The 14,450-nt window shown below is 41.4% G+C and overlaps 2 protein-coding genes across 4 annotated transcripts in view; one reads left to right on the forward strand and one right to left on the reverse strand.

Annotated features, from left to right (window-relative positions):
- The window catches only part of PAIP1 (poly(A) binding protein interacting protein 1), a 30,076-nt gene extending 17,603 nt beyond the window's left edge, over nt 1–12,473 (reverse strand). Inside the window, exons 1-3 of one of the 3 annotated variants that reach the window (XM_045566167.1) lie at nt 12,371–12,473; nt 10,880–11,049; nt 2,636–2,821 (exon numbers count right to left, since the gene is read on the reverse strand). In XM_045566167.1, coding sequence (XP_045422123.1) covers nt 2,636–2,821; nt 10,880–10,978 — 285 coding nt within the window. In that variant the 5' untranslated portion in view covers nt 10,979–11,049; nt 12,371–12,473. Of the gene's footprint in view, nt 1–2,635; nt 2,822–10,879; nt 11,050–11,626; nt 12,197–12,370 lie in introns of those variants that run through there. The other 2 variants (XM_045566166.1, XM_045566165.1) reach the window with 2 other exon arrangements.
- The window catches only part of NNT (nicotinamide nucleotide transhydrogenase), a 107,947-nt gene continuing 105,362 nt past the window's right edge, over nt 11,866–14,450 (forward strand). Inside the window, exon 1 of the mRNA XM_045566163.1 lies at nt 11,866–11,949. The gene's annotated coding sequence lies outside the window, so the exon portion shown is untranslated. The remainder of the gene's footprint in view (nt 11,950–14,450) is intronic.

The following is a 14,450-nucleotide window of genomic DNA, read 5'->3' on the forward strand; positions in this document are numbered from 1 at the left end:
TTCCAAAATCTGAAGATAATCTGAAATCTGAAACACTTCTGGTCCCAAGTATTTCAATAAGGGAGACTCAAGCTGTAGTTTCCCACCAGAGAAGATGAATTTCGAGCTTTCACCCTGCTTAACTCCACCCTATTCCACTATTTCCTACTCTCCTCCATCTACTTATATGGTTATACCATTTTATTAGTTGTGTTTCCATTTATATGTATTATACTGATTTTACTTTTGCATAACTTTGTTTTCCCTAGACAGTTTTTTATGCTGTTTTTCATATACTTCTATTTATCCCTAATTTGTAAATTTCTTCTCAATAATTCAAACATAGCAGGTTGTTCATCTTAACAGAGAAGTCCTTGCAGGAGCCTTCCTACCTACTCCAGTGAAGCCTGGCTGCTCCAAGACCTGCTATACATGCAGCTATTTTCTTGGGACCTCCTTTCAACCATCAGCTGGATCAGCGGTCCCCAATCTTTTTGACACCAAACCGGTTTGTGAAAGACAGCTTTGCCACAGACAGGGGGGCGAGGGGGACGTCACTGTCTCTGCTCCACCTCAGATCATTAGGTGTTGGATTCTCAAAAGGAGCGCACAACCTGGATCCCTGGCATGTGCAGTGGGGTTTGTGCACCTACATGGGTCTGATGCCATCGCTGATCTGGCAGTCCAGGGGAGGAGGGGCGCAGGGCTTGGGTAGTGATGCCAGCGATGAGGAGCAGCTGTGGGCACACAGGTGGGGCTTCTCGCTCACCCATATCCTGCTGTGCAGACCAGGCCCAGTTCAGGGCGGGTGCCCGTGCTGGTCCATGGCCTGGGGTTGGGGACTGCAGATCTGGATAATTGACTCAACCTCTCTTGTAGAATTTCATGTCCTGGTTTCCATGTCTTAACTTCGTCCTTGGCTTAATTCTTTTTTCGTGGAGTACCTCCTTTGTTAACATCAAGAAGTTTACAATAAAACTTCAAAGTGGCTGCTCAGTGCAGGATTTAGAGGGCATAATTTTTTAGATCCTCAGGGTATCTTTTTAGCCTTATTTCATCCTTATCCTGGAGCCTTTCAGAGATGTCGCATTTTAAATCAAGGCGATTCTCAGCTTTCCCCACTGGCTTGGAATTCAACTGTAGTAGATCTGCCAAGTCAGTTACCACTCACCCACCTGCTGTCTAGTCTTCAAAATGGTGCTTTCTTGCCTTTCCTCTTCTGTCTTTATGGGCTTCTTTCTGCCTTTTTAAAATCCCCTACACTGTCATTTTAGTGGTGTTTGGGGAGGGATCAAAGCTGAATGTGTATGTTTAATCTGCCATCTTTTACAATAAGTACTCTTTTGTTAGTTGCTATGAGTAAATTTCCATAAACGATCTCAACAAAATTTACCAGCTGTTGCTAAACCTATATGTCATTGACTACAGAGTAATAAAACTTAAAAGAATACTGAGTACATATTTGAAGAATTGGTTTTGAGACAACCACAGAAATAGTAGCAACTTGTCAGGTTACAGCCCCCTTTGCCTGGCCCTGAAGAACCATAATTACGTAGAGCCTATTAAATAACTAAAACTATAGAGGAGAAACCAGAAAAGCAACAACCAATATTTCTTCCATTTTCTTATTTCATACTTCTCTTCAATCCATTTAGAAACAGAAAGCAGGAATGCACACAAATAGACCAGTTCTATCTTCCCCAAATCTCAGGCATTTCCTAAAACCTGAGAGTTGGCCATGTAATCTTGGGGTCCAGTAACAGTCCAGAACAGCTTGGAAAAGTAGTCAAATGAAGTATCAGTTATGCCAAAACTATCAACTTGCATTATAATCACTCTTCCATATACTCCAAATTTTAGTTGCTCTTTTAATGACTTAATGAACACTAAAGTTTGTATTTTCATTTACTGCCTGTTATTGGCCAGTCTCAAACTGACCTTAAATTTTGTCTTAAAAAACCAGTGTTGTCTACTGCATTTTTCACCTTTAAAATAGTATTAATATGTCAATGACCAATATGTTGGAGTTAAAACTAAATGCTATATATGATGAAACAATATCAACTGACTAAATATTAGACTTTCAAGGAAAAAAATATAAAATCTTAAGTTTTAAGAGAAAGTGAAGTAGAAATGTTAAGACTCAAGACAGGATGATTTGTGGTCTGGCTTTTTTTTAAATGACCTATTTATGAGACAAGTAAGTTCTCTCATAATTTTTTTCCCTCTCCTACTCCAATAATGCTACATAATTCAACACGAAGGAGAAAAGAATTGCAGTCTTTTTTGTGTACTGTTGAAGATCCTATAAAATGGAGGCTACGTTAGGGGGGTAGGTGAAATACTTATGTAGCCTTCCTCTAAAGTGTCCAAATCCCCTTCTATACTATACTGCCTGTGTAGAGCCTTGGCTATACAGGTGAATACTGCCTGTATAGAGCCTTGGCCACAGAGATGAATCTGCAGTCCAGCCTGGCTCTAGCCTTGGATCCCTAACTACAGGGGTTTTATACAAGACGAACTTAGAACTCCTATGAATCATAAAAAGTTAAACGTGGAGGCAGGTGAACACGAACCTGGACTCCTCAGGAGTAGCCACCATTCTGGGACTCAAGGAAACCATCCCAAGATCATTCCACGCTATCAGCCAACCTACCTGTTGATAGATGAGTTCCACAAGTTCTTGCAAAGCATCATCTGTTGCAACCCAACCATTCAGTGTCTCTGCAAACTGTTCAATTTCAGTTTCAAAGCTGCCAGGCTGTTCTGTAAGATGATTCAAAAAATCTTGAACATATTCTGATAGAGTGGGATAATCCTCACAACCATCCTCATAGGATTCCTATGGATCAAAAATTAAAAATTTTCTTAATCCATGCAACTCTCTAAAACAAACATGAGGTGGCCTGTCTCGAGCACAAATGATTTAAGGATCCTTCACATGATAAAATGTGCTGTTTTTCAATAAAATTAAGTCCACTGAGCCATCTTTTTTTTCCTTGCCTAATAGCTGAGGTGTTATAAGCAGAAGGGCTCCACATAGCTAGATAGGGAATTATCTTCTCATTCTCGGCAGATTTTATTTACGTATTTATTTTTGTAAAAGAGATAGTCTCTCTCTCTGTCCCCCAGGCTTGGGTGTTGTGGTATGATCACAGCTCACTGCAGCCTCGAATTCCTGAGGACAAGTGATCCTTCTGCTTCAGCCTCCTGAGTAGGTAGGACTACAGGCGTGCACCACCACATCCAGCTATTTTTTTTTTTTTTTTTTAAGAGATGGGGTCTTGCTATGTTGCCGAGGCTGGTCCTTGAACTCCTGAGCTCAAGCAATCCTCTCACATAGCTGGGATTATAGGCATGAGCACTGTGCCTGGCTTCACTCCTGGCAGATTCATAAGATGGCCAAGGAATAAAGTTTAAACCAATATTTTACTGTAACACCAATATCAAAACTATGCATCTGGTCTATTTATGAATTAAATAAGATCTAGGATTTGCTTCAAAATAAGAGGGGAAGAATGGACCAGGGATATAGACACGAGAATGGCCACATGTAAACTGTTGAGGCCATGGGGATTCATCATACCATTCTCTGTATTTTTGTCAATGTTTGACAACTTCCATACCAGAAAGAAAAAGCCTACTTATGTTTGTCATCTGTTAATCCCTAAGGATAGAGGAATGCATGAGGCTGCTAGAGGAACTGTAAGATTTCATCGTGGTGTAAATGGTAGACTTTTTGGCTGCTACATCCAGGTTTCTAACCAACCTTGATAGTAGCAGTAGTTTCCAGCTAATGTTTCCACCATTGTCACCCTGTCACTTTTGGTAGTTCCCAACCTTTGAATTAATGGCAGGGGGCTGGGGCAGACATGTTTTACAAAAGGTATCAGAACAGAACTTACACATTCTCAATGCCCAAAACACCACCCAAAGCATTAAGTTTAACAGTTATGATCTAATAACTGTATTACTTAATGAAATTTACTCTTCTCCAAATGGCGTTAAATGAAAAACCACATGAAAAAAGTTATGACTACAGTATAGAAGCATTCTGTGAAGCGGTTAAGGTCTAAAGTCAGTGAATGCATAAAAAAGAAGTTAAACATGGCTGAAATACCCTTACGAAAAGCTCCATGTTAGAGATAGACACACAGTCTTAGTACACAGACTAATACAGCCAGTTGTCCAGTTGTTCCTCCATTGTTGGTGCTATTCTTTTAGGTATTTAAAGTTCATGTTACATAATTTTTGTATGTCTTTGGACACTGAAATGATACAAGTTGGATGTATTTATGAGAGGCACTCAGGAAATAACATCAGCTGCAGGAATAGCAGACCCTTAAGTTCATATCATGTTCACAGGGCAGAAGGGCAGATAAAGCCTTATACATTAAATTTGTCTGATTACACAGCTGAATCAAAGTTAAACATTCTACTATAAGGCAGAGTATTAATGCTGGCCAGACACAGTGGCTCACAGTTGTAATACCAGCACTCTGGGAGGCTGAAGCAGGAAGATTACTTGAGGCCAGGAGTTCAAAACCAGCCCGGGCAACTTAGTGAGACCCCGGTCTCTACAAAAAGTAAAAAAAAAAAAAAAAATTAACTGTTTGTGGTGGTGTGCAGCTATAGTCCCCAGCTACTTGGCAGGCTGAGGCAGGAGGATCACTTGAGCCAGGAATTCGAGGTTACAGTGAGCTATGATCATACCACTGTAATCCAGTCTGCATGATAGAGACCCTGTTTCAAAAAAAAAAAAAAAGGTTAATGTTGAAATTATTTGCAAATCATAAACATTACAGCTGTGACTGAGGATTAAATTAGTGAATAAATCTTCCTAGACTGTTGACTAACACATGGTAAAGTCCTAAGTGTTCAAATTAGTAACACAAATTTCTAGAATACTGAAACATATTCCAAATGAAAGAGCCATGCACTCATAAAGGGGCTAAAGTATAAAAAGCATCCAAGAATAGAATGATAAAAAGCCATACTTCTTGGCACCTAAGATGGTACACTCTAATAAACTAACAGCCACCACTGCATATATAATATGACCAACAATGTAACAGCTTTGCATGCATTCCATTTAACCCCAGAAAACTTTGAAGTAAACATTGCTACTCCCCCTGCACAGAAGAAACAGGCATAGAGCAGTTAAGTCAATTTGGTTATTCATTCAAGACTGTAACTGTTGAGTGCCTACTAAGTACCAAAGACTGTTTTAGGAATTGGGAGATAAATAAAGCAGACAAAGTCCTCATGAAGCTCATACTCTGATGGAAGACGCATTTAGACTTTGAAATAAACCATGAAAAAAGCAGTCAGGGAAAGTTTCTCAAGAGGTAACACCTAAACAGAGACAAAGGGAAAAAAAGATCCAACCATACAAGTATCTGAGGAAAGATATTCTATGTAGCAGGCACAAGCAGCATACAGGCGCTGAGAAGGTAGGTACTTGGTCTAATACCTTTGAGAAAGAAGAGCCAGAACACAGAAACCAAGGATGGGCAGTAGCTAATGAGGTCAATGCGGCAGATAAGGAGATCTTGTAGGGCCTTCAGGGACACACTAGGGAGGCTGGCTCTCAAGGAGTGAGGGAGGGTTTGAGTAAGGAAGGACCATGAACCAGCTTAAGTGGCATATGGTCACACAGCTAGTTAGAAGAACTGAGGAACTGGCCACAGAAAGCCTATAATTTTATTTTTTTTCATGGCCTGAATAATAGTTCAAGAAAGTCTATACTTTTAACTCTATACTATACTGAAAAGAACTGACAAAGGCTTAAAACTCAACTTTGACATTACGTACAAAGATGTTCACTACCAAAACATCTAACAATACTTTAACAAGGAACTGGTTAAATACATTACTGTTTATCTGTATAATGGAATGTCATATAGTTACTTAATAACATATATTTACATGTATCATTAGAGAAGTATCTCCCAGATAGTGTGTTAAATGAAAAAGAGTACAGAACCACATTTCAGTACAACTTTTAAAAAATATTTACTTGTATAGGCAGAGAAAATTTCTGGAAAGACAAACAAGAGACAATAGTACTTGATTGAGGAAATGTTCCTATTATAAATATTAACCCTTTATTAGAAAATTGTGAAAGCAGTTAAGCATAACAAATGTATATATTCATATCCTTAATTTTCACTATACATATGAATTTTATGACTAAAAACTAGTTTAAGTTTTTGATATACAGTTGATAGTTTTATAGACTTGTAGTATCCTATCACCATGAACGATAATGAAAAACAGAAAGGTAAATTTACAGGTCCCAGCTGCAGGTACTAATTTCCTGTTTCTATCAAATATCATTCATCGTGGCAAAAATGTTGTTAAGTACACTAATTTTCAGTCTTTTAAGGTCAACAGAACTTTTTTTTTGAGATGGAGTCTCACTCACTCGAACCTGGGTTAGAGTGCTGTGGTGTCAGCCTAGCTCACAGCAACCTCAAACTCCTGGGCTCAAGCAATTCTCCTGCCTCAGCCTCCTGAGTAGCTGAGACTACAGGCGCACACCATAACACCCATCTAATTTTTCTATTTTTAGTAGAGATGGGGTCTTCGCTCTTGTTCAGGCTGGTCTTGAACTCCTGACCTCAAGTGATCCTCCCACCTCAGCCTCCCAGAGTGCTAGGATTACAGGCACGAGCCACCATATGCCTGGCCAACAGAACTCTTAAAATTGAAGTCTGATAAGTAAAAGAGGAAAGTAGAGCTGCTCTGAATATAGCAGAACAGAGGATCCAGAGCCTGCCATTTTAAGCAAAAAAGGAGGCAGAGTCTTCTGAGCAGACAGGCACTCCAACGTGTTTGAATCAAAGCCTGCATTAGTTCTCTTCTACTTTAAAAAATCTGGTACAAATTTCTTCAGTTTTCAATGTGGAGTCACAAATGGCTCCCAAACTGAGGAATATTTAAGATTTTTCTTTGAATTCTGTATGAGATTAGTAGGAACATCAATTAGAAAATGCACTTTTCAAGGTAGATACTTTGTATGCACTGTCAAGAGATGAGAACCTAATCCAAAACAGTGGGAATAAAAGGAAACTGATCACTTAGATGGTGGAATAGTCAAGACTAGTTAGTTGGACTGAACTAGGGAAAGGGTGTGAAGAAGAGGTAAGTCAATACATCAAGTTCTTTCTAACTAGCCGCTTAGGCTAAGAAGAGATTTGCAAAAGATAAATTCTTCTTGTACTTGTATACATTTTATACTAGCATTTGAACGAAAGATCCTCATGAAAGTGTCAAACAAATGGAAAAACAAGTCTGGAGTTCAGAGGAAAAAATAAATTCCAGGGTTATCAGTATATAGGAAAGTGATGGTCAGATTCTAGGCAATAGGCAGGATTAGCAAAGGAGGTAATAAAATGGATAAAAAGACAGAGCCTCAGGGACAGATGTGGAGAAGGAATGATGTGCTGGTTGGGAGAATGAAGAGTACTACCATAGAAGCCAAAGGAAGAGGTGAAAAGAGGTGCTCATAATATTACATGCTACAGAATAAATACACAGGTTGAAATCTGGAAGAGAATGATGGTTGTAGAGTCTTGGGAGCGAAAGAGATTATGCAGAGAAAAGAATTGTAATATTAAATACTTAGTTCTTATAAAAACAGGAGGAGGTTTTGACAGACTAACAAGGTATCCCTGGCACCCAGCATAGGATTTGGCACATCAGGACTTCTAAAGTGAATAGATAATACTGTCTTCACAGTATTAGGATGAAGGTTAAGAGGATGATAGATTTAAAAATTAGAAAGACATCAGTAACTGTTGTAAAAATACTATCATATAGTTGGGAGATCAGATTGTGGAGGTATGAATAATAAGTGAGAAGTAAAGTAGTACCAACAGTGAGTGATTTTACATATTAGAGAATGTCAGTACTGAAAGGAAGAAAAACTAGGCAGTAACTTGAAAGGGTATGTTCTTAGAAAAAAAGTTTTTTAAAAATGGAGTAGGGGGACTTTCTCTTAATCAATATTTTATGAACTCCTATGTGAAATTTTTTTGGTTCTGGTAAGTGGACTGTGATTAAACATACAAGGTGTAATGGTTTGTCGGAGAAGTAGCAACGGCCAGGCCAGGAATAGATGGATATAGCAACTCACTGGTAAGAAGCCATGAAAGTAAGAAATTCTAGCAGTAGGATTAGAAGGACCAGAGATAAAAGGGCTTGGGGCTTTGAATAAGTTAAGCAAGAACAGAAAAACACTACCATAAAGGCTGGGAGAAAGAATGCATTCTTAAGAGCAGTCCTAGCTCATGGATCCCAGGCAATAGATTTTCATGTGTTGAACAAAAGCAGACTCAAGAAATTTCTGGAAGCTGAGCCAGGAGACCACTAGAATAGAGACTGCATGAAAACAAATTTTTGTCCATTTTATTTGTGGCTGGCTGTATCCCCAATGCTTGATTTATAAGTGTTCAACTGTTTGTTGAATTAGTGAATGTCGCTAACTTTGGATTATGGTTACTGTAAGGAAGAGTCTGCCTCACAAGATCTTAAGAGTAGGGGGAAAATTAAGGATGCTGTTCTGTGACTAAGTAGGTTGAGAAAAACCTTAGCCTTGACAGAGGATAAATATTAGAAGTAAACTAGTAAGGCTAGAGATCATTCCAGAGCAGGGGTAGCAAACCTGAATGCCTGTAGAATCCAGGGTGGGTTACAAATGAATGAAGTAAGCCAGGGAGCAACTTAGAACTCCCACACTCCATCTAAAGGGCCTCTACTCAGCTTCAGCCAATTTTTGCTCTATTAAAATACCAGTCCACTATGACCAGAAAACTTTAAAAAAACCACACAGGGCCAAAGATGACACACTTGCAGGCCTCACAGGCTTCCTAGCCATAATCTGGTCTGGTGAATTGAGTATAGGAGGAAATGATCTACCAGATGATAGTAAGGGATGCCTAAAAGATGACAGTGGCTCAAAATAAGGTGACTAACATGACTTAACACACTGCTCTATAGCCCAGGAGTTACTTGAACTACATAAAAATAGCTGATACAGGATTGTGAAAAGAACTATCATATCCATCAAAAATAGCCCAAGTCAATAGGGAGGAAAACAAATCGGAAACTGTGGCTGCCAGAAGGCAAGCATCCTTAACAGTTTATTCAACTACTCAAAGCTTTCCAACGGTTCTTTTCCTCTCTGAGCTCAACACAATCTTCTGGCAAGAACCCAAGATGCTTTCATTTCTATTTTACAATAGATGGCCCTTTTCACTCCAAATCAGCTGCTCATCCTGCTATGCCTATAACCTGTCCCTTTCCAATCCCAAAGCTTTTTACTCTATAGTCTAAGATGAGGGGAGTATCTAAAACATGGAATATAGCTTTTCCATACTTTTACTATCAAATATGGAAGGTGAGCCAAAAAAAGGTAACCAAAAGTGTGCCATGATCAGTTATAAGGGAAATACAAACTAAAACCACAACCAAATACCATACACCCACCAGAAAGGATAACCTTGAGCAAAAAATACCAAGTACTGGCCAGGAAGCAGAACTGCTCAGAGTGTATAGTGGAATAATCTCTTTGGAAAACTATTTGGCAGCCTCTACTAAAGTTGGCTCCTCTATGTCCCAGAAATTCTACTCCTTGTTATATACCAAACAGAAATAAAAGCATATATCCACCAAGTCATAGACAAGAATAGCAGTTTTATTCAAAATAGCCTTAAAGTAGAAGCTACCCAATGTTCAAATGGGACTGTGACATATTCATGCAATGGGATGCTATGAGAATAAATCACCTTTAATTACATGCTACAACACTGATTAATTTTAATGTTGAGTGAAAGTGAGAAAGGATATATTCTGTTTGAAAATAAACTATGAACACAGGCAAAACTATTGTTAAGTCAAAACAGTGGTTCGCTGTGGACATAAGTAATGATTAGAAGGAAGCAAAGGGGGCTTTAGGGATACTAATGATGTTCCATTTCTTGACTGGGATGCTAGTTACCTCAGTGTTCTCTTTGTGAACCTTTCAGCTAACCCTCATGTACCCCATTCCATGCTATAGTTCAATTAAAGATAGGAAAGATGGGACTTATGCTAAAGTATTATCCATCATTTCTTCAACCTAGAATGGTTCCTTCTCACTTATCTGCAATTAATCCCTATGCATTTACTCATCTGAGTTTAGCCAGCAAATTCTTTTCTACATATTCCAACTGTGCTTTCTGCTATTTAAGAAAAATGTGACCAATTTTTAAAGTTATATAATTGACAAAGCTGAATCTGAAAGTTCAGAAGTTCTTTATACCTACATAAAACACTTTATCAAAACCCCTTATGAAGTTTCTGCATATAATAGATAATAGCATGAAAAATATTTCTACTTTAACATAATGGAATAACAGTCACTAGAAACAAGAGCCCAGATGTGCACTCCTCAGCATTCAAACAGCTACCTCATAATTACTTTACAGCAAAACCACTGTTTTATTTATCCCAAAGCCACTGAGTATTGTTATCTTACTAAAAATCAAATTAAAAATCAACTTTGCCTGGCCACTACTCTATAGGTTGTCCATAGTGTGGGAACAGATTTTAGTTTTATAAATTGAAGATGTCCTTGACTACATCAGATTTACCAGTCTATAGATAACTCTACAGATGCTAGGAATACGGCACTGAACAAAACAGACAAGAATTTCTACTCTCAAGCCTACATTCTGATACTGGGAATATAAGTACAAAATATGTTTCTGAATCAGCTTTGTTTCCTCATGAGTTCAATGAATTCATAATGTTTTCACGTGTAGTACAGAAAGCACCAACATAACTGATTAATGAAGCAATAACCACATTATTCCAGTAGTCTTAACCCAGAGTTGTAGGAAAAACATGTACTTACTGTATAATTAGAAGAATATCCTGATGGGTAAAATTCGGGGGCATTCACAGACAGCTTAGACATCAATACAGGAGCTACAACCACCTGGGGTTTAGCCATTGCTGACTCCGAGTTCTGCTGTGGGATTTTATCCTGTGAACTAGATGGAGCTCTCAGGGGCCTAGTTTGCTCTGCAAAAGAAAAAAAAGGGGTGTCAGTTGCATTCATTTTTCTGTATAGCAACTTGCTATATGCTGAAAAACCATCTGAGAAGCGCTGGTTCTTAAGAGTTAAATAGAAACCATCATGAAATTTAAAGTGTCGCCAGGATACATAAAGAGAGCCTGTAAAAAGGAACAATAGACTTGCTTAAGCTCATTTATGAACATACCTGCCTCTCAAATGAGCGCTTGAGAGCTTTTGTCCCTCTCTCTCTCTAAGGAGTCGGTGAAAAAGAGGTGGCTGCTCACCTAAAGTCTCGCTTTAGAGGGCTGCGGAGGGGAAGGCGATTTTTACTTCCTCCCCGGACAGCAGAACTCCGAGACCACGCACCCGGCCCCTCCCCCAGCCGGGGCGCACAAAGGATTCCAGCGGCCACCTTCCAAACCCGGTTCCAGGCCCGTCCCTACCCTGTAACACGCGGGTCCCTCGGGGGCCGCTTTCGGGGAACCGGGGGTGAGGAGACGGCGCGCGGGGCCGCGGCACGCGCGGAGGGCCGTGGGGAAGCGTTGGCCCAAGAGGACAGGGTCCCCTAGAGCTGCTCCGTACCTGGGAGCGCCCCGGGCCGGGAAGGCCGCTGGGGGCTGACGGGGACCTCGCACTGGGCCCCTGGCGGCGGGGCCGTCCTGGGCTGGCGCAGCGGCGGCGGCTGCAGGAAGCCCGGGGCTTTCGGCTGTGGCGGCGGCTGGTGCCGCGCCCGCTCAGCAGGCCCCGCTCCGTTCGGGAAACCGCCGCCCTCAGGCCCGCCCCCTCCGCGGCCCAGGCCCCGGCTCCGGCCCCGACCAGCACCTGGGGCCCGATCGAAACCGTCCGACATGCTCTTCCTCCTCCTCCAGGGGCCGCTGCCGCTGCGCTCGGCGTAGGACGCGGAGGTAAGGCGCCGCGGGCCGGCTCTAACAGCTGCGCCTCACTCGGGCCTCATGGAGGAGGAGGGCGGCGGGCCCCGGCTCGGCTGCTCCGTGCTTCAGGCGGAGCGGACGGCGGCCTGAGCACCCGCCGCTCCCGAGCGCCCGCCTCCCACGGCCACCCTCCGCTTTCCGATTCTCCCCCAAAACCCGGCTCCCCGCCTTCGGCGAGGCTGGGGCTAAGGCGGGTCACAGCGGCCCCCCGCGGCCCGGAGGCCCCGGGCGCGCCCGCCGCGGTCCGTCCGCTTCGTGGCTGGCCGGCCTCCGCCGCCCCACAGGCCGCCGGCCGAACGGCGTCTCGGCCACAGGGCGGCCCTGCCCTCGGCGGGCTTTGGGCGGGGGCTTCTGGGCTCCCGGGGCCAGGCTGGGGGAGGAGGGAGATGCTTACCTCGGGCGAGCCCGACCTGCTCGGTGGTTCTCAAGAGAAAAGTGTGAGACTGACGGTTGATGCCAGGAAAATAAAAATACGGGGGGAGGGGGCGTGGGCCCTGCGCCGGGGTTCGCGGACGCACACCTCCGGGGGCGCGCAGGTGCGTTCAATGACCCGGCGCCGCCGCGCGGAGCGGTGCGGAAGGGGACCCTGGCAGCTCCGCCGACTGCGCGGTTAGCGGCAGGGGAAGGGAGTAGAAACAGAATCAAAATACTTACCCCCCCTTTCAGCTCACACTATGTATTTATCACAGTAGATCACACCTACGTTTACCAAGTTTCAATCTCTTCCCTTTTCTCTTCCTCTCCAGAAATTTTAAGAAAACGCACTTTCAATACAGCTCTCCCCACTTTTTCATCTTCTACCAGTGCTGTCCAATAAAAATATAATGCGGAGCCGCAAATGCAAGTCACTTACGTAATTATAAATTTTCTAGACGCCACATTGAATAAAAGACAGGTGGAATTAATTTTAACATTTTATTTAACCCAATATGTTCAGAGTGATATTTTAACATGTAATTAATGTAAAAACAGTAAGGAAATGTTTTCTTTTTTATACTAGTTGAAAGCCAATGCATAGCTTACACTATGGCACAGCTGAATTGGGATTAGGCACTTTTCAAGTGCTCGAGAGCCACATGAGAACCACATGTGGCTAGTGGCTACCGCATTGTATAGCACAGTTCTAAACATTATTTATACGTAAAGTGTTGTAATGCCAAATGAAGGGTGAACGTAAGTAATAAGGAGAAAAAAAATGGATTTCTTTGCTGTTGGATTGATCCTTGTCCACAAATTCTTATTTTAGCCATGTGTTTTAAGCAGGTTTCAATATTTTCATATTAAGAATCATTTCAATTAGAGAAAAAAACTTCTGTTAACCATGTTTTCTTCTCAGTAATAAAACGTAACATCTGCACCTAAATGAGAAAAATGGCTTTAATGAGGGCAATCATGAATAAATAATTCATGCTGTTGATGTTAGGCAAAAATAATGGAGTCAGAGAAGTGAGCCGGCAGCAAATGTGGTTCTTTGGTGTAGGGAAAGAACATAGGATTCAAAGTCTGCCAGATTTAGTTGGGATTCCAGCCTTGACCAGTACTGGCTATACTCTTGGGTAAGTAATGGGTTTAGCTTTTCTGAGCATCAGTTTGATCATCTGTAAAATAATCACTGTGTTGCAGCATTAAACATATATTACAAAGATTACAATTTAAAAATTAGATGAAGTGATGCTCATAACACTAAAATTCATTATTGTATGTGGTCTCCAGTCACCTTTTTCCTGGCCTTCTCGTATAGGAAAGACCCATAAACTATGCTCAAAAACTGAGAATGGAGTTATCCTGGATGTTCCACTGAAGTAGATGCCCAAATTCTGTCCTGTTTTTTTTTTTTTTTTTCCGCATTCACCATCCTTTCCTTTCCCCTTAAAATTTTAATGATAGCACCTTTTCTAACACCTGGGACTTTCTTATGTGAAGATAAGGCATACACAGTGATGTCAGAGTATCTTCAGAGCCTCATTTTGTTAGATAAGTTAGATAATTGAGATATCCTTTGCCTTCTGTCTGCTATTGTGTAACTGTAGCCATATTCTTAGAATATGTGAAAGGTGGACTTGGGGATAGCATGAATGGATTTAGTATCACAATAATAACAATAGGCAACATTTATTGAGTGTTTTGTTATGTGCCAGCTAGAGTTCCAAGAGCCTTTATTATTTTATTTAATTCTCACACCCTGTGAGATAGATATTCTAAAAAACCCATTTTTACAGAAAAGGTGCCAAGATATCACAAGGGCACAGATCCATCTGGGGACTGTTGGAGAGCTAACCTGGCAGGTGCTAGGTATTATAAAATAGCAAGAGGCCACACACACACAAAAATATGAGTACCGTATGGGACTCCCTAAAAAAGTCATCAAAAAAGTTCTTCCTCCACATTTATGCGCTTCTTAATAATTTATGGTGAAAGGAGAGTAGGAGGGCTAAATTTGGAGAGGTTGAAAATACGTTGTAATATGGGAAAAG

The sequence above is a fragment of the Lemur catta genome, chromosome 12 (assembly GCF_020740605.2).
Source record: "Lemur catta isolate mLemCat1 chromosome 12, mLemCat1.pri, whole genome shotgun sequence".
Taxonomy (NCBI): domain Eukaryota; kingdom Metazoa; phylum Chordata; class Mammalia; order Primates; family Lemuridae; genus Lemur; species Lemur catta.